The following is a 24,781-nucleotide window of genomic DNA, read 5'->3' as shown; positions in this document are numbered from 1 at the left end:
GGCTGGGTGGTCTGTCGGGCCTGTGGGCACCTGTGGACACTGGAGGCAGACAGTGGGTGAGGAGGACATGCTCCTCCTCTCCTTCGGGAGGCGAGAACAGCTCTGAACTGAAGGGCTTCTGATGGGTGTGGGCGTGGGGGCGGGGAGGTCAGGGTTGACCAGCAGGGAGGCCAGGGGAAGCCCCAGGGAGAGCGTGCCAGGCAAAGGGTTGGCCCCTGTGAAGAGAAGGATCGTGCATGTACTGTGTGGTAAGGGGTCAGTGGGCCTGGAGCCGAGGGGAGTGAGCGGGGAGCGAGGGCCGAGGGGAGTGAGGGGGGCCGAGGGGAGTGAGGGGGCAGCGAGGGGGGCCGAGGGGAGTGAGGGGGGAGTGAGGGGGGAGCGAGGGCGGGCGGACCACGTGGTCCACGCCATGAGTGCTATTTCCCGAGGAGTCTGAGGACTCGGGTCGGCGCCTGGCACACACTTCCTGTTAGGAGTCTCAGGACCGCAGTTGGGGTAACAGTGGTGGGGTTCAGTCTTTGTCGCTTAGACACGCGTAAAAGCGTCCTGTTCCTCCCCCTGCCGCGGGTCGGCCTGGGGAACTGACCGTGCGTGTTCTCAGGTGCTGGGAGGGCGGGCGCCAGGTCCAGGGGGCAGGCGAGGGGGGGCGTCAGGGACTGGACGAGAGGAGGGGTTTGGCGCAGTTGATGCAGAGGTTCTGGAGGGTGGTGTTGCCACCGTGATTGGAGCCCAGCGGGCCTGTCGCCATGGCCACCGCCCCTGGCCACAGCAGGGCTGCTCAGGAGGGCTCGGCGGGGAGGAGGGGCAGGTGTGCTCCCCTGTGACTCGGGGGTGTGCTGGCGGGTCCTGCTCTGCCCGCATGTTCAGTTTGGTCCAAGTGTGTTTAGGGCTATTTGCCCAGCATGTGAGACCGTGAAGGGGCCCACGGCCTGTGGAGGAGCACGGGGCGATGGTGCTGTGTGGGGTCGGGTGCCTGCAGGCATACCCCTTCGGGGTGGCCCCCTGCTCCGCCTATCCCTCTATTCCATGTGGCCTGCTGGCCCCGAGCCCGGGAGGGTGACTGGGAACGAGGAGCAGGGCTTGTTGTCCAGGTGGCATCCGTGCTCGTGTGCAGGGGACGAGCACCCGGCCAGTGCTGGGGCCTGGATGCCTGTGCAGGACGGAGGCCCTGGGGAAGTCAGAGCGGAGAGCAGAGAGGGCCAGGGGCAGCCTGGGGCAGGGGCCTGGGGCTCCACCTGCGTGATGTGTCCTGTGGGGGCGGGACGTGGGCTGGGCTGGAGAGGCTCCCTGCCAGTCCCAGTGACCTTGTGTGCCCCCGCCCCGTGGTTCTCGGTGCTGGTGTGAGATCCGCCCCCCCCCCCGTGGTTCTCGGTGCTGGTGTGAGATCCCCCGCCCTGTGGTTCTCGGTGCTGGTGTGAGATCCCCCCCCCCCCGTGGTTCTCGGTGCTGGTGTGAGATCCCCCGCCCTGTGGTTCTCGGTGCTGGTGTGAGATCCCCCCGGTGGTTCTCGGTGCTGGTGTGAGATCCCCCGCCCCGTGGTTCTCGGTGCTGGTGTGAGATCCCCCGCCCCGTGGTTCTCGGTGCTGGTGTGAGATCCCCCGCCCCGTGGTTCTCGGTGCTGGTGTGAGATCCCCCCGTGGTTCTCAGTGCTGGTGTGAGATCCCCCCCCCGTGTCCTCAGTGCTGGTGTGAGATCCCCCCCCCCGTGTCCTCAGTGCTGGTGTGAGATCCCCCCGTGTTCTCGGTGCTGGTGTGAATCCCCGTGTTGTCATGCGGTGTGAGATCCCCCCCCGTGTTGTCAGTGCTGGTGTGAGATCCCCCCCCCCCGTGTTCTCGGTGCTGGTGTGAGATCCCCCCGTGGTTCTCGGTGCTGGTGTGAGATCCCCCCGTGGTTCTCTGTGCTGGTGTGAGATCTCCCCGTGGTTCTCGGTGCTGGTGTGAGATCCCCCCGTGGTTCTCGGTGCTGCTGTGAGATCCCCCCGTGGTTCTCGGTGCTGGTGTGAGATTCCCCCCCCCGTGGTTCTCGGTGCTGGTGTGAGATCCCCCCGTGGTTCTCGGTGCTGATGTGAGATCCCCCCGTGGTTCTCAAACTCTGAGCACCACCAGATGGGCCAGAAACATTATTTTCAAATGGAGCGGATCTCGGTTTGCTCCCTAAATTCGCTCTTTGGATGTAGTAGTAAAGTGATGTCCTTTGAAATGGTGAGTGACCACAGCGGGGGCAGGCGCATCTTTGCAGGCTGATGTCAGAGGACGGACTCGTCCCCCTGGGTGCCTGCCCCCCGTAAATGGGAAGGCCCGTCCAGGCACTGTGCTCGGGACGGGTGGGGTGCTCACGCATGGAGCCGGTTGCAGAGAGGTGTCCTGAGCTCTTTTCAGCAGCGTGAGACCAATAGGACATCTGGCTGCTGGATGTGAAGACGGAGTTTCACAGTGAAAAGCTCTCCCCTGAGCGGTATGTGCCCCAGCGGAGAGTCCGACATGTTGGAGATACCAGACCGACTCGGCATGGAAGTGTGTCGGGAGCCGGGGAGGCAGCTAGTCATGGAAACCCCGTGTGAATGGAAAGGGTTGCTGGTCAGCAGCCGTGCGGTGCAGACCATAACTTTCTGTGTCAAGAGCGCACGTGAAGCCCGGCTGTGACGGAGGGACGCTCTCCGCCTCGTCACACGAGAGTCCCGTTCCCCGACTCCCCAGGACTGACTTGTCTCCAGAGGGGGGCGGAGGGTCGGGGCCGAGTGGACAGTGGTGGTCTCAAGGTCGCCCGCCGCGGGCCTGCGTTCCAATCAGACTCCTGTCTTGAACGGCGGTCCGCTCTCGCCCCCACCTCCTCGGCCCTCATGTGGCCCCCATGCCCGGGGCCGACCCCGCCAGCCCTGGTTCCAGGCACCCGGCTGTCCTGACGAGAGCTCGTTTGTGAGGGTCCACTTAGGTCTGGAGTTGGGGTACAGGGGCGTGGCAGGTGGCAGCCGCGGGTCCGGCCCCCCACTGTGCCTGCTGGCGCTCATTCCCTCGCCCTCCATCAGCTCCCCAGCGCGGGTTGTCGCTTCCGGGGGGAATGTACGGCGAAATTAATAGTTGAGTGGCGCCAAAGGCTGTGCAGCCACCAGCTCCCTCCCGGGATCGGCCTGCACTGGGCAGGGGTGTGCTCATGGCCCATCCGCAGACACGAAGGTGTCCCCACCGCCCCGCGTGCCTTTTCCTGGCAGCGGCTCCGGCTGCTGGGGCCTGGGCTGTGCTAGGGTCACGTCCCCTCTGTGCTGGGCACTGGGGCTACCTCCAAGCCTGGAGAGGAGAGAGTCACCTGTCGTTCACGCTTAGAGCGCAGCAAGGGTCTCTGAAGCACCGACAGAATCTCCGTAGGGGACACCTCACCTGTGAGATCTCCAGGCGGGGGCCCGCCTCCGGGTGCATCTGGGCTCAGTTTTACACCCGTTCTGTCATCACTGAACCCAGAGCTGTCACGCTTGTGGCTGAGCCTCTGCGTGGGGGAGTCAAGTGGAGGGCACATGTTAAGACATGTGCGACATGTTTTTTCAATTAAAAATTGTTTTTATTTTTTAAATCCTCATCTGAGGCTACTTTTTTATTTAGTTTCAGATAGAGTAGAAGGGAGGGAGGGGGGAAGAGAGAGAGAGAGAGAGAGAGAAACATTGATGTGAGAGAGACACGTGGATTAGTTGCCTCCCACACAACCCCAGCCAGGGCCGGGGACCGAACCACAACTGAGGTACGTGCCCTTGACTGGAATCGAACCCACAACTCTCCAGTCCGCAGGCCAACGCTCTTAACTTTTGAGCCAAACCAGCCAGGGCCATATTCAACATTTCTGTATAGCTCTGGTTTGCGTTGAAATTGAACTTCTAGAGTTTTATTTAAAAGACTGGTATGTGCCTGGCAGGTGTGGCTCAGTGGCTGAGCGTTGACCCTGCGCTAAGAGGTCGCTGGTTCAATTCCTGGTCAGGGAACATGCCCAGGTTGTGGGCCCGATCCCCAGTGAGGGGCGTACAGGAGGCAGCCAATTGGTGTTCTCTCTCATCGATGTTTCTCTCTCTCTCTCCCTCTCTCTTCTTCTCTCTCTAAAATCAATGAAGAAAAAAATTTAAAAAGAAAAAGAAAGGTGTTCTTTTTATAGGGTTACATTGTATAGACTGAGTTTCAGTGAACTGCTTGGTCCCCATTGACCGTGAGAAGTTGAGTTGGGACAACCCGTTGTGACGTGTTTTATTCACTGGGAGGATAGCAGAGTCACCTGTCTGCCCCGCCATGGGGCCTGGTGGTCTCCCGCAGTGCACCCCCCCCACCCCCGCGTGCACGAGTCCTCAGCGGCCCGTCATCGCGAGGCAGCGTGAACCCCAGGGATGGCCGGCCCGCCGGGTTCCCTCTGGGCGGAAGCACGTGCCTCAGGCTCCCGGGCGGGTGGAGGAAGGCCGAGGGCATCTGTTCTGTCCCTTGGTGCTGTGCCCAGAGCAGGGCTCTGCTGGGCGCTGGGTCTGGGGAGGCTCGCCCCGGGCTAGGTCTTCATGTTGATTCTCACGGGGTCCGTTTTTCTGTCGGCAGCTGTAGGGAGGAGGCGAGGGGGAGGCTGAGTGGCTGCAGGTGCCTGAGCGTCACTCCGGGAAGCCTGGGGCGGGCGGGCCTGCCGCACTGGGCAGGTGGCCGGCCAGGGGGAGAGGGGCACCTCTGCGTGGCCCCTGCTGCTCGTCCGGCTGTGCGGCCGGAGCACGGCCTCCACGGAGGTCTGTTGGCTCCTGTCTGTAGCTTCGTTCATGTGCTCGATCAGCTTTCGCTCCAGGCAGCGGGACGGGACCAGCCCCTGGCTCTACTGAAGTTGGGGTTCAATGAGACGAGAGCAAGGCAGTGTTGTGTTGTTTTTTTTTTATCCTCACCCGAGGATACTTTTCCATTTTTTGTACAGATAGAGTGGCAGGGAGAGAGAGGAAGGGGGAGAGAGAGAGAAACATCGACGTGAAGGGACACATCGAGTGGCTGCCACCCGCACGACCAACCAGGGCCGGGGACAAACTGCAACCAAGGTACGTGCCCTTAGCGGGAACCGAACCCGGGTCTCTCCGGACCGCAGGCTGACGCTCTAACCGCTGAGCCACACTGGCCAGGGCGGCAGTGTTGTTCTTGAGGCTCCCACGGGCCTGCTGCGTGTCACCGGTGCAAGAGCCGTCCTCACCCTCGATGCCGGAGCGTCCAGGGGCGGTGGTGACTCCCGTCTCTGCTTCCCAGATCCTGCAGTCCCTGGCTGCACCTGCCAAGCACCTGGAGCAGCAGGTGGGCCACGGCCCACAGGCCCACGCGAGCGCCGGTGCCGTGCTGTTCAGCTCCGCGAAGGGGGCCCTGGAGCCGCCGCCCGTGCTGCACCTTCCACCCCAGCAGATCATGCAGCTCCAGCCGCCGCCACAGGGCCCGCCGCCACCCCCGTTCCCGCAGCCGCAGCCCGTGCCGCCACCCCCGTTCCCGCAGCCGCACCGCCCGCAGCAGCTCCAGCCCCTGCAGCACCAGCTGGCACAGCTCCAGCAGCTGCAGCGCCTGCACCAGCAGCAGCAGCAGATGCAGACGCACGCGGCACAGCCCCAGGCCCCGCCCCCGCAGCCCCCGCAGCCCCACCAGCCGCACCAGCAGCACCAGCTGCACCAGCCGCACCAGCCGCTCTTCGGACACGACCCCGCAGTGGAGAGTTAGTAATGGGCTCCTCTCTCTTCCTCCTGCACGGCTCGCACTTGCTAGATGCTCCGAGAGCGTTGAGCGTGGGTGAGGAGCCACCCCAGAAGGTTCCTGCAGCATGGGGACCTGCCAGAGCAGAGTTGTGGTGGTGGGTGTGGGCCGGCGGACGTGTGCGGGAACATTGGTGCCCACGGAATGCCAGGCCACCCCGGGCTCACGAGCCTTCAGCGCCTGGGCTGACTTCGCGGGTTCCTCTGTCATTTTATGCAGGCGGCAGGCTAGTGTATCTGTGGGGTGGCCCACCTGTGCCCAGACTGCTGTGGGCGCCTCCCGCCACGGTGACCGGCCTCATGGTCCACACTGAGCTCACAAGATGGGCCTCGGGCTTCGGTGCTCCCGGCTTCACCGTCCTCTTCTCGTGCGTTCCCTCTAGTTCCCGAAGAAGGCTTCCTCCTGGGCTGTGTGTTCGCCATCGCCGATTACCCCGAGCAGATGTCTGACAAGCAGCTGCTGGCCACCTGGAAAAGGGTGAGGTGCCGGGAGCCCCGCAGACGCTGTGCCGTGCCGGGCGCACTTCCTCCGTGGGCCCCCCCGGCCTGGGCAGAGCGCCTGCCGGCTTCCGTCCACGGAGCTGTGAGGGGCGCGCTGGCCCCGGCCTCCCAGGATTCCCTCCAGCTCTGTCGTCGGGGCCGGTTTCCGTGTGCACGGCGCGGGCTGTGGACTCAGGTTAGCGCTCGGCAGCAGGGGTAGAGACCGTCCCCTTCTCTGCGCAGGGCCATCTCCCCGTCCGCAGAGGCGAGTGTTAGAAACCCCGACTGCGGTGAGAAGGGGCCCCAGTCTGCCAGCCCAGGTGTGGACTGCAGCTCATTCACCCTTTCGCATGGCGGCCCCTGAAGGGACAACAGCAGACACCTCCTGACAACGCACGCGTCAGGCTGAGGGAGACGTTTCTGGGACAGCGGGAGGGGTGACGTCAGACCCCGCGGAGTCCGGGCAGGGGCAGGGCCCGGGGATACACGTCCCGGGAGGGCCCGAGGAGGACACTACCCGGCGGGTGGCAGGGGTGGGTAAAGGAATGCCCGCCGGGGGCTCCGGAGTGCGGTCTGCAAGGGTGAGCCGCTCAGGCAGCTGTGTGCCGTGGGAAAGTGCACGCTGGGGGGGGCGCTCAGGACCTGGGGTGGGGGCAAAGGCCAGGTCGTGTCTACTTGTCCACGTGCCTTGTCACGGAAGTTTTAAGGGGCAAAGGTTAGTCCGAGAGGTCCAGCGTTCAGCGGTGAGGTCTGGGCACTGTAGAAGCAGCACACACCTGGAGGGCGTGGGCAGCACAGGGCAGCGGCTGCAGGGCACAGGCGATGAAGTCCTGAGGGTGCTGAGGGCTGGTCTCCAGCAGCAGTGCATCCGGCAGGCAGAGGGCACTGGGTTGGGGTGTGTTCTGCTTCCGTGGCCATCGCGTGCCTCGCACAGCTGCTCTGAGGACCTGGGCCGGAGTGGGGCCTGGACAAGGGGAGGGAGTCCCAGGTGGACTCTCAGGGCCTGGGCAGGAGTGGGGCCTGGACAAGGGGAGGGAGTTCCAGGTGGACTCTCAGGGCCTGGGCAGGAGTGGGGTCTGGACAAGGGGGGGGGGGAGTCCCAGGTGGACTCTCAGGACCTGGGCCAGGAGTGGGGCCTGGACAAGGTGGGGGAGTCCCAGGTGGACTCTCAGGGCCTGGGCAGGAGTGGGGTCTGGACAAGGGGGGGGGGAGTCCCAGGTGGACTCTCAGGGCCTGGGCAGGAGTGGGGTCTGGACCAAGGGGAGGGGAATCCCAGGTGGACTCTCAGGGCCTGGGCAGGAGTGGGGTCTGGACAAGGGGGGGGGGAGTCCCAGGTGGACTCTCAGGGCCTGGGCAGGAGTGGGGTCTGGACAAGGGGGGGGGGGAGTCCCAGGTGGACTCTCAGGGCCTGGGCAGGAGTGATGCTTGCGGCCTGCAACCCGGCGCTGGCCCCTAGGGTGCCACCTGGGATGGGGGGGTGTCCAGGCTCAGGCATCGGTCCAGGTTCTGTAGTGTGTGGATGCATTTAACATGTCACGTCACATCTGCTGAAGCCTTTGGGGGCGAGAGGGGAAGGTGTGCAGGCAGCGGGGCGGCCAGGGTGGAGCAGAGCCCCTGGGTTAGCAGGGCTGGGCGGCTGTGTGAGGTTGGGGAAGAAGGTGGCCCCAGGGCAGAGGTCGTGGGCGCCTGGAGGGCAGCACAGCACGGCTGGGACGCTCCGCTCTTGGTCAGTGCGTGGCCGCTGGGGGGAGGCAAGCTTTTCCGCGTGCACCTCACCGAACCGTGTGAGTTGCTTCTGTGCAGGTAGATGTTGGTTCAGGGGAAACGAGGCCCGTAATGCGTAACCCGTGGCTGGGTGCCCAGTGCCCACTGCAGCCAGGGCACAGAGCGGCTCCCTCGCCCTGAAAGCTGAGTCTGTTGCCATCATCCCAGGGGCAGGGTCGGTGCCGCTGACCCCGCAGGAGGCCCCCGCACCGCCGGCTGGCCCGAATGTGTGGGGCCGGGCTGAGGAGCCTGTGTAATGGGCTTTCCACCTTCTTCCCGCTGTGAGCAGTCGACGCCTGTCTGTACGCTGGGGAGACCGCTGTGGCGCAGGGCGGCTCCTCAGAGCCCAGCGCCCCGTGCTGCCCTGTGCCACTGACTGTGCCCTGCTCTCCTGCAGATCATCCAGGCGCACGGTGGGGAGACCGCTGGGGCGCAGGGCGGCTCCTCAGAGCCCAGCACCCGTGCTGCCCTGTGCCCCTGACTGTGCCCTGGTCTCCTGCAGATCATCCAGGTGCATGGTGGGGAGACTGCTGTGGCGCAGGGCGGCTCCTCAGAGCCCAGCGCCCCGTGCTGCCCTGTGCCTCTGACTGTGCCCTGGTCTCCTGCAGATCATCCAGGCGCATGGTGGGGAGACCGCTGGGGCGCAGGGCGGCTCCTCAGAGCCCAGCGCCCCGTGCTGCCCTGTGCCCCTGACTGTGCCCTGGTCTCCTGCAGATCATCCAGGCGCACGGTGGGGAGACCGCTGGGGCGCAGGGCGGCTCCTCAGCCCAGCGCCCGTGCTGCCCTGTGCCGCTGACTGTGCCCTGCCCTCCTGCAGATCATCCAGGCGCACGGTGGGGAGACCGCTGGGGCGCAGGGCGGCTCCTCAGAGCCCAGCGCCCGTGCTGCCCTGTGCCCCTGACTGTGCCCTGCCCTCCTGCAGATCATCCAGGCGCACGGCGGCGCTGTGGACCCCGCGCTCTCCGGCCGCTGCACGCACCTGCTCTGTGAGAGCCAGGTCAGCGGGATGTTTGCACAGGTGAGTCCTGGGGCTGCGGCTGGGTGGAGACGTCGTGTCCGGGAGGACGTGTCTACCTTTAAAAATAGTTATCATCGCCCTGGCCGGCGTGGCTCAGCAGTGAGAGCGTTGGCCTGCAGACCAATGAGTCCCGGGTTCGATTCCAGTCAAGGGCACGTACCTCGGTTGCAGTTCGTCCTTGGCCCTGGTCGGGTTGTACGAGAGGCAGCCAGTCAGTGTGGCTCTATCACATCGATGCTTCTCTCTCCCTCCCTCCCTATCTGATGATAAATAGAAAAATATCCTCAGGTGGGGAATAAAAAACAAAACAAACAGTTTTCACCCTGGCTGGTTTGCCTCAGTGGTTAGAGCGTCGGCCTGCGGTCCAGAGAGACCCGGGTTCGGTTCCCGCTAAGGGCATGTACCTCGGTTGCAGTTTGTCCCCGGCCCTGGTAGGTCACGTGGGTGGCAGCCACTCGATGTGGCCCTTTCACGTCGATCTTCCTCTCTCTTCCTCTCTCTCCCGCTCACGTTATCTGAACAAAAAATGGAAAAATGTCCTCGAGTGAGGATAAAAAAAAATTATTTCATCGCCCTTGGTGGCAGGTGACTGGGCACCAGCCTCTTACGTCTTTGCCCCGGAGAGAGGTAGGGTTCGGGGGAGTGTGAAGCGTGGTGAACCTCCCACCCTGCTCTGGGCGCCGCGAGTACAGGGTGTGGCCCTGGACATCCTGCTCCCCAGGGGCCGTGTCCGGGCCGCCTCTTGAGCCCCCTCCTGAAAGGTGTCCTTGGTGGCCAGACCCATGTCCATGCGTAGGTGACACGTGGCCTCCAGGAGACCCTCTAAGGGGAGAGCCATTTCCGGGTCTGGGCCCGTGAGGCAGACACAGTGGCGAGGGCTTAGCCTGAGGGTCCATTCCTCATGAGCTCTGAGGTGAGCTTGCCGGTCGCTGGGCTCCCCCGGCAGGTGGTGCTCAGGCGGTGCTGGGTCCGCTGCCGTAGCGCACGGGCGCTCGTGTGGGGTGACGTCCCGAGTGGTGGTAGACTCGTTTGCTCCTGTAGTGAACAGAGGTAGATGTCACGGGAGTGTTTTGTTCCCGCGTGGGACTGTAGCCTGGCAGCCTTACCATCTGGGGCCCGGGACCCTCTGCTGACGACCTGTTCCGTGTCGCAGGCCGTCCGGGAGAGGAAGCGCTGCGTCACCGCGCACTGGCTCAACACCGTGCTCAAGAGGAAGAAGCTGCTGCCCCCGCACCGGGCCCTGCACTTCCCCGTGGCCTTCCCACCCGGAGGCAAGCCCTGCTCCCAGCATGTAAGGCCACCGTCTGGCTCCGGGCTGTGGGCTCGCCCGGCCCGTCAGCGTCCCGCCCGTAGATGTTTGCCTGGGTCCTCAGTCTGACACTGTTTACGTTCTGAAGTAACCCGAGTGGTGTCCCAGAGGTGCTCTCTGTCGGGCAGAACTTTGTTAGAGGTTGAATGTTCTCCGCCCGAATCATCTGAGGACTGGTCAGCAGAGGGAGGGGAGCCTGGCCCATGTGCGCCCAGGCGTCTCCCACGTCGCCCAGGAGGTGGACGCAGCGTGTCCACGTGAGATGGCGCAGACCTGGACGAGTCCTGCACTAAACTGCACTGTCCTTCTCCGCTTCCCCCCAGATCATTTCTGTGACCGGGTTCGTGGACGGGGACAGAGATGACCTGAAGCTCATGGCCTACCTGGCCGGGGCCAAGTACACGGGCTACCTGTGCCGCAGCAACACCGTCCTCATCTGCAAAGAGTAAGCGCCTGGCGCGGCCGCCTCCCTCCTGGGCCCCGCGCAGCAGCTGGCCGGGCAGCGGGCGGGAGTCGGGACGGCAGAGACCTCGCTCACGGTGACCTGTGCGGACAGAACTCTAGGAGGAGGTTTGATGAGTTAGTGAGATGTGAGCTCCGTGCGCTGGTCACGGGAATAAGGAGACGGAGTTGGTGATGGCGTGATCCAGCGTGACCTTGGAGGGGCGCCCGCTGCCCGCCGCCCGCCAGGGCGTCCCCGTGGTCTCTGACGCGGTGTTTTTACCGGCTTTCGTAAATTGGACCAGTAGCCCGCTCTAACGTGTGACAAACGTGTTCTCTCCATCGACAAAGGCCGACTGGTTTGAAGTACGAGAAGGCCAGAGAGTGGAGGATCCCCTGCGTGAATGCACAGTGGCTGGGGGACATCCTGCTGGGGAACTTCGAGGCGCTGCGGCAGGTCCAGTGCGCGCGCTACACGGCCTTCAACCTGCCCGACCCCTTCGCCCCCGCCCCACAGCTCGTGCTCGGCCTCCTGGGTGAGTGGGTCCCAGACGCCCTCTGTGGGCCGCCCGCCCGCCCGCTCCCAGAGGCCGGGCTCAGCAGGGCTCCTTAGCGACGGAAGGACACTCGGGAGCCCAGTTAGGCCGTGTCCAGTGGTTAGCGGACCTGCGATGCCGCAGGCCCAAAACGTGCCCTCTCTCCCTCCGGTGCAGTTCCAGCCGGGTCTGCTGGGCTCTCCCTGGGCTGACGGTGCCGAGACGGGCCGGCACCTGCGCCCCTGCTGGGCTCTCCCTGGGCTGACGGTGCCGAGACGGGCCGGCACCTGTGCCTGCCGCATGGTCACCGCAGTCAGTGTCAGGCACTCGGGCTGAGCTCCCCCGAGGTCCTCCACCCTCTGCTCTGGGACACTGCTGTGAGGCTCATTTCAGTGGCTTTGACCACGGACATTCGTGTCCAGCCACGGTCTGCTTCCTGAGACAGCTCTGAGGACCGTGGTGCGTCCTGCGTATCTGAGTGTGGCACTACACAGGGACACGTGCTGGGGCCTCGGGGTCAGCCACCTCCCGTCACATGGTCCGCTGCAGGCCACACCAGTTCCCAGAGGGCACAGTGCCCCGCTGTCCCAGGGACGCCTGCCCCTCCCCCCGACTGGAAAGTGTGACTTGGCCACAGTCCCTTGTCTGCCAGCTGAGCCCGCAGCTGTCCTGGCTCCAGCCCCACAAAGCGCCCTTCCCGGGCTTCTCTGTGCAAACGACGTGTCTGCTAAAGAGAATGTGTTTCTTCTCTCTAGACGCGTGGAGGGTCCCCGTGAAAGTGTCGGCAGAGCTGTTAACGGTAGGTCACGTCGGCACCGTGCGTGGGGCGGCACCAGGTGGGCGGTCGCTGCCTGTCACCGTGACAGGCTCCTAGCGTGGCTGCGGTGGTGCCTGGCCCTGGGCTCCTGACGGCTCAGAGGGCACCAGGCTGGCGCTCGGTCGGGGACAGGCTGTGGCTCCCCCCGGCCAGGGCACGTTCTCCGCGGGGCAGCCCTTTCTGTGCAGGTGTCTGGGCTCCGCTGGGAAGTGTGGTGGGCAGGACAGTTGTCACGCTTCCTGACGAACTGTCCCATGTGGCCGTTGTGGTGACTCCCCCGGGCTGTCCCTTTCCCTGTCCCCGAGGCAGCCCGCTCTCGCTGTTCTCGCAGAAGCGTGACTGAAGGTGGAGGTGCTCAGACGCTGTGCTCCATGACGGATGCGCGTGTCCTGTCTGGCTTCCCCGCGTCCCTGTCAGCTGCACAGGTGGTGAGGTGCTGGGTCTCCCACTGACAGGTGGGCTCCTGCCAGGGATCCGGTGCTGCTCACGCTGTGCTCAGACCTGATCCGACCAGGGAGCCTGTGGGCACTGGCTGCTTCCTCCTGCCGTGGCCACATGGGTCCCCTCTGCTTGAACTAGTCACTGGGACAGGGTCCCCTGACCCCCTGGGACACAGCAGTGGAAGGAGACCCCTTCCCCCGGTCCATGGGGCTAAAGGAATGTCCTGGTGGCTTTTACGATGAAGCTGGGGACGTGATCGCCAGAGTTCCCCTCCCAGACCCCAAGCTGCGGTTCTGAGACGGTTCTGAGACGGCCCTGAGATGGTGTCATCAGGATGAGAGGCTCAGCGCCTCGAAGGCCGGTCTCCGTTGCTGGTCCCTCGCCGGCCTCTGTCCTTGAGCCCGTGAGGGGCTCTGAGCCCGACTGACTCGGGGAAGTAGGGTTGAGGGTCGAACCTGCAGGTCGGTGGTGAAGCCCGAGTCTGCATCGGAGGGCGGGAGGTTCCGGGTCTCCCCGCTCTGTGTGCCGTGGTCGGGTCAGCGCGGTGCTGAGGAGATGCGGCTGGTGTGTCGGGTGGGAAGTGAGCTCGAGGGGCAGTTACTTCAAATAGCAAAGCAAAGGGAGTGTCTTTGTGGAGAAGGTGCGGATTCTAGACGGGGACGGGGCGCGTGGTAGCCGGGTTCAGAGAGCAGGGTTCGGGGCCCCGTGCGGGGTCCAGGAGCCCTTCCCCTTCTGCGGGCCCTGGCTCTCACGGTGCCGTCGGTGAGGCTGCTGATCGCCCTGTAACGTCTGGACCCTCGGGTGACATTTCTGGGTCTGGGCTCATGGAGGCTTGTTTTTGAAGAGGGTGTAATCGCATTGAGTGTGTCTTCCAAGTTCCAAGTCGGAGGACGAGGCGAAATGCTCGGAGTCAAAGTGGGGAGGTTCCGAGACGTGACAGGAGGCGGCAGGGTCTGGGCTGCCCGGCCCCCTGGTTCCTCCGGCCCGTGGCCACGCTGCCTTCCCGGCTGTCGCAGGGTTGACAGGCCGCAGCTCTGTCTCGGGTGCTTCACCATTCGGCTTGTCCCTGGGGAGCCACCGCGTTGCTTGGGAGGCTGATGGCAGTCATTGGTGTTCACGTTCCAGGCTGTGAGGCCGTCCCCCAAACTGAAGCAGAGCGAAGGGACCGGCGTGCAGCCGTGCTCCAAGAGAGCCAGGTACGCGTCCCCGCGGCTCCGGGCTGCTCAGAGCCGGCGGGGCCCGGAGCTTCCCGCGTTTCAGGGCGAAGAGGGCTTGGGGTCTGCTTTCTGCCCCACAGCTCGGTTGTCTCTCACCTTATTGCTGGAGACAGATGGTGGACGGCGGGCTGGGCACAGCAGCGAGGGCCCAGTCAGCGACAGGTCGGCCTTGAGGGCCGGCGGCGGCGAGGCAGCCTGTCACCACCCACAGTCTGGAAAGCTCTTTCCTTCCAGATGTGCCAGGGACGCAGGGCGGGGCCCCTCCTCCTCCCTCCCTCCCACACAGCCCGGAGTCGCTGGGTTTCATAGTGAAATCAGAACTACCGAAGTGCACATACAAACTTAACATTTCTTTTTACCTACACTGACTGTCTCAATGAAAAGCTAAAGTAGGATTTTAAAATTTAAGGAAGTGAAAGGTTCAGGTTCAGGTTCAGTGTGAAGTGCCTACATCAGAGCCTGGCTGGGGCTGGGCGGGGCTGGGCGGGGCTGGGGGTGGGGCAGTGGGGCTGGGCGGGGCTAGGGCGGGGCTGGGCGGGGCTGGGGTGGGGGCAGTGGGGCAGGGTGGGGGCAGTGGGGTGGGGCTAGGGCGGGGCTGGGGTGGGGGCAGTGGGGCAGGGTGGGGGCAGTGGGGCGGGGCTGGGCGGGGCTGGGGGTGGGGCAGGGTGGGGGTGGGGCTGGGCAGGGTAGAGCAGCAGCAAAGGGGATGGGGAAACTTGGGACGGGACCACCTTGAACGTTTGCCTCTCTTTACGATCAATTAAATAACTGTCAGTGAGGTGGGGAGGGGAGGGGACCGGTGAGGCAGAGGAGACTCCTGTGAGCCTGGGGGAGTGGTCCTGCCAGGCAGGTGTGGGCTGTCTTTGGGTGAGTTCCCTAAGGGGGAGGAAAGGACAGGCCCCTCCCCGTGCCCCCTTCAGGCAGGGTGCCAGAGCCATGGCCGCCTCCAGACCACTGCTTCCAGGGGGCAGTGGGGTTGGCATCTGTTTGTTCTGCAGAATTGAAGACGTGCCGCCGCCCACTAAGAAGCTGGCTCCGGAGCTGACGCCTTCGGTGCTGTTCACTGGGTTCGAGCCTGCCCAGGTCCAGCAGTACCTCAAGGTGACTGTGCCCGCCCGCCCGCAGGGCTGCTGCTTGCTGGGGGGTGGTGAACGCCAGGCTTCCCTCTGCCAGGAGCTGGTCCACACTCACACGCCCGCTTCCTTCTTGGGGAGAGGGGCTTCGGGCGGGCACAGCCCTCTGCACAGTGCAGGCTGCCCAGGGCCCGTGTGGGGCTGTCCTCCGGTCCTCTGGCCGGGAGCTGTGCCGGCAGCTGTGCTGGTGCCCGGGTGTGCCGGTGCCCGCAGTCCGGGTGTGCCTGTGCCCGCAGTCCGGGTGTGCCTGTGCCGGTGCCCGCAGTCCGGGTGTGCCGGTGCCTGTGTGTGCAGTCCGGGTGTGCCTGTGCCGGTGCGCGCAGTCCGGGTGTGCCTGTGCCGGTGCCCGCAGTCCGGGTGTGCCTGTGCCGGTGCCCGCAGTCCGGGTGTGCCGGTGCCGGTGCCCGCAGTCCGGGTGTGCCGGTGCCTGTGTGCGCAGTCCGGGTGTGCCGGTGCCTGTGTGCGCAGTCCGGGTGTGCCGGTGCCTGTGTGCGCAGTCCGGGTGTGCCGGTGCCTGTGTGCGCAGTCCGGGTGTGCCTATGCCAGTGCCCACAGTCCAGGTGTGCCTGTGCAGCTGGCCACAGCTGGGGGAGGCGGGCTGGGTCTGTGACCACCTGTCCTGCGGCCTTCATGCGTTTCACTCGGAGTTGTTTTTAAGGAAAGGAAATGATGATAAATGCTAGTGTTACGCATTTACTGTGATTTCACTTTTCTACTTTTAATTCTCAGTACAGTGGTCAAGACCATTTGTCATGGTTGTATCTGTTCATGCCGTCGCTGTTAAAATAGAGACGGTCAATGAACTGTGCGTCTCCAGACCACGCATTTCAGCCCAGGTGGTCTGGGTGTGCTTGCCGCTCACCACGGACGAGCAGCCCAGGCCCTCCTGCCCACAGGGCGGCGCTGTTGGCCCGACACAGAATTTGCATTAGGTCCCGAATTATTGAAACGGGTCACAGAGACAGGCCCTGTGGGCCCTCCTTTCACTGCTGAGTGTGGAGTCGGGTGCGCCGGGCCTGGGCCTGTGCCTGGGCCTGGGCCTGGGCCTGGGCCTGTGCCTGGGCCGTGCTCCTGAGCCTGGGCCTGTGCCTGGGCCGTGCTCCTGAGCCTGGTGCGTGCTCCTGAGCCTGGTCCTGGGCCTGGGCCTGGGCCTGTGCCTGTGCCTGGTGCGTGTGCCGGGCCTGGTCCTGGGCCTGGGCCTGTGCCTGGGCCTGAGCCTGGTCCTGGGCCTGGGCCGTGCTCCTGGGCCTGGGCCTGTGCCTGGGCCGTGCTCCTGGGCCTGGGCCTGTGCCTGGGCCGTGCTCCTGAGCCTGGGCCTGTGCCTGGGCCGTGCTCCTGGGCCTGGTCCTGTGCCTGGGCCGTGCTCCTGGGCCTGGGCCTGTGCCTGGGCCGTGCTCCTGAGCCTGGGCCTGGGCCTGTGCCTGGGCCGTGCTCCTGGGCCTGGTCCTGGGCCTGGGCCTGTGCCTGGGCCGTGCTCCTGGGCCTGGTCCTGGGCCTGGGCCTGTGCCTGGGCCGTGCTCCTGGGCCTGGTCCTGGGCCTGGGCCTGTGCCTGGGCCGTGCTCCTGGGCCTGGGCCTGGTCCTGGGCCGTGCTCCTGGGCTGGGCATGTGCCTGGGCCTGGGACCGTGCTCCTGAGCCTGGGCCGGGCACTGTGCCTGGGCCGTGTCCTGGGCATGGTCCATGGGCTGGGCCTGTGCCTGGGCCGTGCTCTGGGCTGGTCCTGGGCCTGGGCCTGTGCCTGGGCCGTGCTCCTGGGCCTGGTCCTGGGCCTGGGCCTGTGCCTGGGCCGTGCTCCTGAGCCTGGGCCTGGTCCTGGGCCTGGGCCGTGCTCCTGGGCCTGGTCCTGGGCCTGGGCCTGTGCCTGGGCCGTGCTCCTGGGCCTGGTCCTGTGCCTGGGCCGTGCTCCTGGGCCTGGGCCTGTGCCTGGGCCGTGCTCCTGGGCCTGGTCCTGGGCCTGGTCCTGTGCCTGGGCCTGGGCCGTGCTCCTGGGCCTGGTCCTGTGCTCCTGGGCCGTGCTCCTGGGCCTGGGCCTGGTGCGTGTGCCCGGCCATGCTCCTGAGCCTGGGCCTGGTGCGTGTGCCCGGCCGTGCTCCTGAGCCTGGGCCTGTGCCCGGGCCGGGCGGGCTCACTCCTCTCTCGTCTGCCCGTGACCTGCAGAAGCTCTACATTCTCGGTGGCGACATTGCCGAGTCCACGCCCAAGTGCACGCACCTCATCGCCAGCAAGGTGACACGCACGGTCAAGTTCCTGACGGCTGTGTCTGTGGTGAAGCACATTGTGACCCCCGAGTGGCTGGACGAGAGCTTCAAGTCGCAGAAGTTTATTGGTGAGCAGCGGTGGCCTCTTCGCTTGTTTGTTTTGTTAATTCTCATCCGCAGATGTTTTTCCATTGACTTTTTTTATAGAGTGGAAGGGGGGAGAGGAGGGAGGGGAGAGAGAAACATCCATGTGAGGCAGACACAGCAGTTGGTTGCCTCCCTCGGGACCACGACCAGAGCAGAGGATCAAACCTGCAACCCAGGTACGTGCCCTGGACTGGACATATACCTGCGACCCTTTGGCGTGAGGGCCGACTCTCTAATTAGCCTCTGAGCCACAGGCCAGGGTAACACTTTAGTTTTTTTTTTTTTATCTTCACCCGAGGACATTTTTGCACTTAATCTTCAGATAGAGCAGGAGGGAGAGAGGGAGGAAGAGAGAGAAACATCAATGTGAGAGAGACACGTCAACTGGCTGCCACCCACACAACCCCAACCGGGGCCGGGGACAAATTGTAACTGAGGTACGTGCCCTTAGTGTGAGGTATGTGCCCTTAGTGGGAACCGAACCCAGGACTCTGGTCCATGGGCCGGTGTTCTGACCACTGAGCCACAGGCCAGGGTAACACCTTGGTGTTAATGACAAAGACACTTGAAAGCTTTTGTCCTGAGTTCATTTCCATGCAGCAAACATCTCTGCTTCCCTATGTGGGTTCTTCCTCTTCCCACTGACTGCCCCTTGGGGAGCTCCCTGCAGCTCCGGCCGGCGCCCTGGCTCTCCTCTGTCCTGGAAGTTTACTTCTGGACCCTTCCCTTCGGGGGCGCCCGCAGGAGCTGCCCAAGGCTCTGCTTGTGCACTTTGTAATCCCCCACTTTCTCCTCCTGCACAGACATTCCCGGCGTCCGCCTCACTGCCCTGGGCTGGCTGGTGGGCTGGTTCTGTGTTTGTAGGAATCATTAAGCTCCATCCATGTGCCCCGTGGTTACAGTGCTGGCCCGGGCACCAAGGGTCGCAGGGTTGATGCCTGGTCAAGGGCACGCACCTGGCTTGCAGGTTCCATCCCCGGCCCGGTTGGGGTCGTGCAGGAGGCAACCAATTGACGTGTCTCTCACATCCATGTTTCTCTCTCTCTTCTCATCTCTTCCTGCCTCCACTCTATCTAAAATCAGTGAAAATGGGGGCAGGATGGGGAGCAGGGTCCCTGACAGCAGTGTCGCCTGGGCGGGCCCCTCCCTGTCGCGGGCCTTGGGCGTGTGCGTGGCCGGCTGGACCCCGCGCCCTGCTCGGTCGTGAGATGAGGGCAGACGTGTTCACAAGGACACGCAGACGTTCGTGGTCTTTAACTCGGCTGTTTGCGTTCACGCGCAAACTGAAACGAGTCCATTAAAAATCCTCAGAAGTCTTCAGAACTCGGTGAAACTGTTCTTTATACATCGCTGTATACTTTCATGTACTTCAAAGGGGTGTGTGTTTTGGTAAATCGATACCATTTGACTAATCAAGTCGAGTGTCCCTGGGGACCTTGGGCCGTTCACAGGCACCAGGACCTGAATGAAGCCCCTCACTAGGCTGGTCTTCCCTGGGCGTGAGGGGTGGGGGGCGGGCGCAAGGAGGGGGGAGGGCGGAGGGCGGGGTCAGGGGCGAGGTGGGCGTGGCTTCCAGTGCTTCCGGGGGTTAAGTAGGCCCTGGCCAGTGGGGCGCGCCTGCCTGTCTGGGGGCGAGTGGCCGCGGGGGGCGGGACGGCGGCGGGACGCGCTGCGGAGGTGGCTGGGCCCTGCGCTCCGCTCCACCCGCGCTGAGCGCCCCGTCTTGTCTTGCAGACGAGCAGACCTACCTCCTCCGGGACGCGGGGGTCGGGACGGCGGGACGCGCTGCGGAGGTGGCCGGGCCCTGCGCTCCGCTCCACCCGCGCTGAGCGCCCCGTCTTGTCTTGCAGACGAGCAGACCTACCTCCTCCGGGATGCCGAGGCCGAGGTGCTGTTCTCCTTCAGCCTGGAGGAGTCCTTGAAAAGGGCGCACGTCTCTCCACTCTTCAAGGTGACTCGGGAGGAGGCCTGGAGAAGTGCGCGGACGGGGCAGTGGCTTGGCGGGCAGCCGGCGCCCTGTGGCAGCCCGGGCCGCGCGCCCAGGGCGCCCTCTGGAGTGGAATCCGGAGGAGGCCGTGGCGCTGAGGAGCAGAACTGGAAATGGCCTTGCGACGTGCAGGGCGCAGAGAACGTGCTCACGACTCGGTGCCGAGGCCGCCCGCCTCTGCCGGGAGCGGCGGTGGGAGCTGGCGCAGGGCCGCCTCCAGCGGGGCAGGCGTCTGGGCTCGTGCACGGCCGCGGCGCTCAGCCGGTCCAGGAGCCAGCTGGACACCCGGATGGCGGGCAACAGGGAGGGTGCGCCGAGCCTGAACAGGCCGGTGCTTCTAGAGCTTGAGTTTCCCCGGGAGTCGCTAAACAGAGGGTACTTTGTGGCCGCCTTAGGAGCCGGGTGCCAGACAGGGGCGTTGTCACCATCGTCACTTCTTGGGAGCCCCCGAGATGTGTAGACAGCAGAGGAGTCCGCCAGCCTCGTCCGCTGTTGGGCGCAGAATCGTGGGGGACGGGATGCCAAGTGGGATTTCATAGCAGTGGACAAAAGGGTCTGTCCTCTGGCTCACGTCACAGAGCGCTTCCAGTCCGTCAGGACCAAGCGCTCGGTTCCTCTCTGTGCCGCCAGACCTGACAGGAACGCGCTTACCTTCCCGTTGGCACCCCGGGTCCCCGAGGCGGGGCCACGGTGGGACATGGTCAGAATTGCCAGGAGAAACAATTACGAAAAATGGTGTGCTCTAAAGGTCAAAGGAGCCCTGCCGTGTGGCTCAGGTTAGGGCGTCGGCCCGCAAGGGAGGGTCTTGGGTTCGATCCCCAGTCCAGGGCATGCACCTGGGTTGCAGGTTTGAGTCCCTGGCCCCAGTCAGGGTCGTGTGGGAGGCAACCAATCGATGTCTCTCCCTCCCTCCCTTTCACTCTGTTCTAAGAATCAATGGAAAAATACACTCTGGTGAGGATTAACTAAAAAATGAAAAGTCCAAGCATGGGAAAAATATCGTGCCCGTATTTTCACTTTTAGGCAAAGTATTTCTACATCACGCCTGGGATTTGCCCCAGTCTGTCCACCATGAAAGCCATTGTGGAGTGTGCGGGCGGAAAGGTGTTGTCCAAGCCCCCGTCCTTCCGGAAGCTCCTGGAGCACAAGCAGAATAAGGTGGGCGCAGCGGAAGGGCGGCCCCCCGGCCTGCGGCCCCGCCCAGCACCGACACCGCTTTTCTCCCCTAGAGCCTGTCCGAGGTCATCCTGATCTCCTGCGAGAACGACCTCCACCTGTGTCGGGAGTACTTCGCCCGCGGCATAGGTACGTGCGGCGGGCGCGCGCGCGGGGTGCGCGGGGTGCGTGGGCACGCACTCCCTTCACGCTGCGTGTTTCCGCCGCTTTCAGATGTCCACAACGCAGAGTTCGTGCTCACGGGGGTGCTCACGCAGACGCTGGACTACGAGTCATATCCTTTGTGGGTGCCGGGCCGACCCCGCCCTGCCCCGGCTGTGGGCGTCCCGACCAGGGGGAGGAGAGCGGGGCCCAGGGGCTGTTTGCAGAGGGAGCCTTGTTTCCACTCGTGTGCGTCTCTGCACACTCCTCCCGCTCACGTTCACAGTGCGGGGCGCTCTGTGTTGCCTTCACTTGGGGGAGTTGCCTTAAGAGGGATTTGGGGACTCGGGGTATCATCTCAGGCCTTTTTCATCCCTGTGGCCTGAACACAGCCAGATGCGCTGTGCCGGGTGGGTGGTGAAGGTGGGGGGGTGGTGAAGGTCGGGGGGTGGTGAAGGTGGGGGGGTGGTGAAGGTGGGGGGGTGGTGAAGGTCGGGGGCCAGGGCCCGAGGCGGCTGCGCCTGGACCGCTGCTGCGCACCGCGGAGGGAGGCAGCGCGCCCTGGGGGTGGGGCGGAATGCGGAGGAGGACGCAGGTGGCCGTCAGGACCCGTCTCGGGAGGTGGTTTTCCTCAGCTGCTTACGTATAAATTCAACTGACTGTCCCCGCGGCGCCCGGTCCGGAGCGCAGGGTTTTCCAGCTGCAGCCACAGGGACAGGCGCGTTCAAGCCGGAGAACAGTGACGATTATACTACATCTTTTAAGATGTGTGATTTTATTGAGCAACATAAATTATGTTTTGTATTAAATGACTTTTAAGAGCCACATCAAGGTTTTACGATTCCTTTGCCAGGTTTTTAAATGTTTTCACACTTGATGGAGCCGAGCTGAGGGTAAAGGGGTGTAAATAAGACTTGCTCTCCCTAAATTATGGATTTGAAGATTCGAAGTGTTTTGTACTTTGATTGTTTTTATTCCTTATAAGCTTTCCTTTTATATTGATGTTCTGACCAGATTTTAAATAAATGTACTTTTGAACTTAGAACTGAGTGATTCCTTGTCATCCCATCATTTTTGCATAATGTATATGACCCATCAGGCCGGATCAGTTTTAAGTAATTTCAAGGCAAAATATTTTCTAGTGACCCTTGTCCTAGGGAAGGGTGTCTGGGAGGGACATTCACGGGTCAGCCGGCACTGCTCCGTGGGAACCGCGCGTCCCGCCGCCCCGCCCCGCCCCCTCTGCCTGCTCCCAACGGGAGCGGCTGCGCGCACAGGCCGCTGAGTCTTCCCGCTGAGTCTTCCCGCATCAGCCGCGCGCTGCCTGTGACCTCGAACTCACAGCCGCTCTGCCGCGCGGACGCGCTGAGCACACTGGACCCGGCTGCCGGGTCGAGCGGCGCTCCCGCGGCGTGGTCGCCGGGTGCATCTCTGCAACTGCATCTGCTTCGTGACCCAGTTTCTGAACCGTCTGCCTCGAAGTACTCATGATCTACGCACGAGTCCGTCCTTGCAGCGCACCCCCACCATCTGACCCCCGAACACGCTTTGGGAGGTGCGCATGTTAGAAATTGTTACAGAATGAATCCCAGGCCGGGAGGCGTCAATGTCCATGTGGGGCTGCGGCGCAGTCGGGACCTCGAAGCTTTGCGTGTCTCTCCCCTCGCTGACGCCCGGGCCACGTGGAGTCATTGCCACAAAGGGCAAGGCAACCGCCACGCGAGATGTCTGAAAAGGAGGGGCCAACACCCTCACGCTTATCTGTCCCATGCTTGACCCGAGCGTGGGGATTTCACGGGAGACAATGACCTGTTGAGCTCTTGAAAATATGCCTTGACGGCAGTTTCTTTCAGTCACCACCTGCTGCTCTTACATGCATTTTCTCCTTTTTAAAAATTGATTTGAGAGGAAATGAGAGAGACACACATCCATGAGAAACAGCATCACTCGTCCGCCTCCTGCCAGGAGGCAGACTCCCTGCTGGGGATCGAGCCCCAAATCTGGGCATGTGCCCTGACCGGGGATCAAACCCGTGACCTCTTGATGCATGGCACAACGCCCAGCCAACTGAGCCACACCAACCGGGCTACGGGCTTCATGCATTTTCAACAAATGGCCTCAAACTGTCTTCTTTTTTTTTAATCCTCTCCACACACACACACACACACACACGCACGCACGTGCTTGCACACACTGTTCTACTCACACACGCTCTCACACTCATAGCCTCAGACACACGATCTGTTTCCCCCAAACCGGTTTGAGCTTTTGGTAGTCTCTCTGCTTGTATATAAAACAGAACAAAGTTATGTTCTGAGTTTGGGTACAATAGTGTCAGAGCTTAAGAACGGGTGACCAGATTGCACAATTCATGGCGAAATTGCGAATGCCCCCTACAGTTACAAAATTAGCTCTGGAAAATTAGCAACGCAGTGGCTTTGGGCATCCCTGAAGCGCTTGGAACCCAAGCAGCCTCTTTGGAATAATCCGAGGGAGCCAGGTAGCTCAGGACGATGCTGCCACCTGCCGGCGGGTTGGCTCCCCGCGCCCCCTGCTCCCGGGCCCAGTGGGGGTGGGGGTGGGGTGCTCGGCGTCTCTGATTGGCTTCTTGCTATAGCTTGTGGACCTAAGAAACGTCCACACCTGTGAAGAACCGCTAACAAGAGTTTATTTGAGCCAAACTAATGACCTAAGCTGGGGAGGAAGACGCCAGTAACATTCACTGTTTCTTTTTTTTTAAATCCTCACCCCGAGGACATTTTCCCATTTTTTTGTTCAGATAGAGCGGGAGGGAGAGAGAGGAAGAGAGAGAGAGAGAAACATCGACATGAAAGGGACACATCGAGTGGCCGCCTCCTGCACGACCAACCAGGGCCGGGGACACACTGCAACCGAGGTACATGCCCTTAGCGGGAACCGAACCCGGGTCTCTCTGGACCGCAGGCCGAGGGTCCAACCGCTGAGCCAAGCCGGCCAGGGCTCACCGTTTCTTTTATGCAGCTGAGACGAAGGAGGAAACGTCAGGGGGTGGGGGGTGGGGTTACGGGGTCGCTGAGGTTGCGAGCGCTCCTGGGGGTGCTCACACCCCCCAGGGTATTACTGTTCGCATCTCGGAGGTGGGTGAACCCAGGTGCCTTGGGCTGGCTTCAGGCAAAGGTAAGCCTTTGAGGGGGAGGGGAAATCCGTCGGGGGGAGGGAGGGGAAACCTCTGTAACCAAAATAAATTAATAAAAAAATAAAAAATAAAAATCAATTAAAAAACAGCTTCTCATATGACGTGAAAAATAAAAAAGATGGAAGAACACACACACACACACATAAGCCTTTGACTCACAAAGTTACAGACCTGGGTGAGACTCCCACCTTGAACCCAGGCGGGAATTTATGAACAGGTCGCCCTGTGAAATGTCCCCTTTTCCGTCCACAAGCTGCAGCCGCGGACGCTGGAGGCGGCGGCCCGCGGGCCTGAGACCGAGGGCTGGGCGCGCGCAGCGGCCGAGGGGCGCCCACGGGTTTCAGTGGTCATTCCAGCCCCTCCCACCGGGACGCAGCTCTGAGCTTCCCCGACCTCCGTCCTCGGTTCTGCCCGCCTGTCACTGGAGTTGTCAGTCGCCTGCCCCTGAGCCCCTTGGCCCCGCCCTGCACTGGGGGACAAGGGTCCTAATGTCCGCTCCAGGCTCCCTGACACTCCCGCATGCAGTACCCGGCCTCCCACGGTGGCCTCACCCTCGCTCCCGGGACCGAGCTCCAGTCCCAGCTGCCGGCTGGACATGGCCCTGCGCTTGCCCTCTGCTGGCGTCTTAGAGAGCAGCAAGGGGACTCTGGGGGTGGGGGTGGGGGTGGGGGTGGGGTGGCCGAGGCCCTGCATGGGACCTGCTGGGGTCCTGCCTCGCTGTGCATGGCCCGGCCCTGCGCCCCTGTCCTGACCCGGGTCAGGTCTCTGTAAAAGCTGAACTGCCAGCCCGCGGGGCAGCATCGGAGGCCCAGGAGGTTGCTCACCACACTCTTGCTTGGCTTTCGAATTTGTCAGCTGGTACCAATCCCTTCTGGGCACTTTCATTCCCTCAAGCGAAGCCAGAAAGCAGAGCAAAGTCCCACAACAGGAGATGTCTTCGCTGTCAGACACCGGGGACAAGGGGGAGACGGGAACGGGACCTCAGCGTGATCTGGTCATAAATCCCTTCCTAGGCAGGTCATGGGGGAGTCATGCCCCAGGCATGTACGTCTCTACTAACGGGGTTCTCTTCGCTC

General features: G+C 63.3%; 1 protein-coding gene across 1 annotated transcript in view; it reads left to right on the top strand.

The window, feature by feature from the left end:
* Positions 1–21,323, top strand: part of PAXIP1 (PAX interacting protein 1) — a 38,180-nt gene extending 16,857 nt beyond the window's left edge. The window contains exons 7-21 of the mRNA XM_036246369.1: positions 5,238–5,688; positions 6,109–6,203; positions 8,892–8,987; positions 10,141–10,278; positions 10,620–10,741; positions 11,089–11,273; positions 12,029–12,072; positions 13,657–13,727; positions 14,747–14,849; positions 17,039–17,207; positions 19,077–19,177; positions 20,237–20,371; positions 20,443–20,518; positions 20,603–20,663; positions 21,174–21,323. Of these exons, the coding sequence (XP_036102262.1) occupies positions 5,238–5,688; positions 6,109–6,203; positions 8,892–8,987; positions 10,141–10,278; positions 10,620–10,741; positions 11,089–11,273; positions 12,029–12,072; positions 13,657–13,727; positions 14,747–14,849; positions 17,039–17,207; positions 19,077–19,177; positions 20,237–20,371; positions 20,443–20,518; positions 20,603–20,663; positions 21,174–21,189 (1,863 nt within the window). The 3' untranslated portion in view covers positions 21,190–21,323. The remainder of the gene's footprint in view (positions 1–5,237; positions 5,689–6,108; positions 6,204–8,891; positions 8,988–10,140; positions 10,279–10,619; positions 10,742–11,088; positions 11,274–12,028; positions 12,073–13,656; positions 13,728–14,746; positions 14,850–17,038; positions 17,208–19,076; positions 19,178–20,236; positions 20,372–20,442; positions 20,519–20,602; positions 20,664–21,173) is intronic.
* Positions 21,324–24,781: the final 3,458 nt, after the last annotated feature.

Source organism: Molossus molossus, unplaced genomic scaffold (assembly GCF_014108415.1).
Source record: "Molossus molossus isolate mMolMol1 unplaced genomic scaffold, mMolMol1.p scaffold_m16_p_7, whole genome shotgun sequence".
NCBI lineage: Eukaryota > Metazoa > Chordata > Mammalia > Chiroptera > Molossidae > Molossus > Molossus molossus.
Note: the sequence above shows the minus strand (reverse complement) of the source record. Positions and strands in the feature narration are given on the sequence as shown.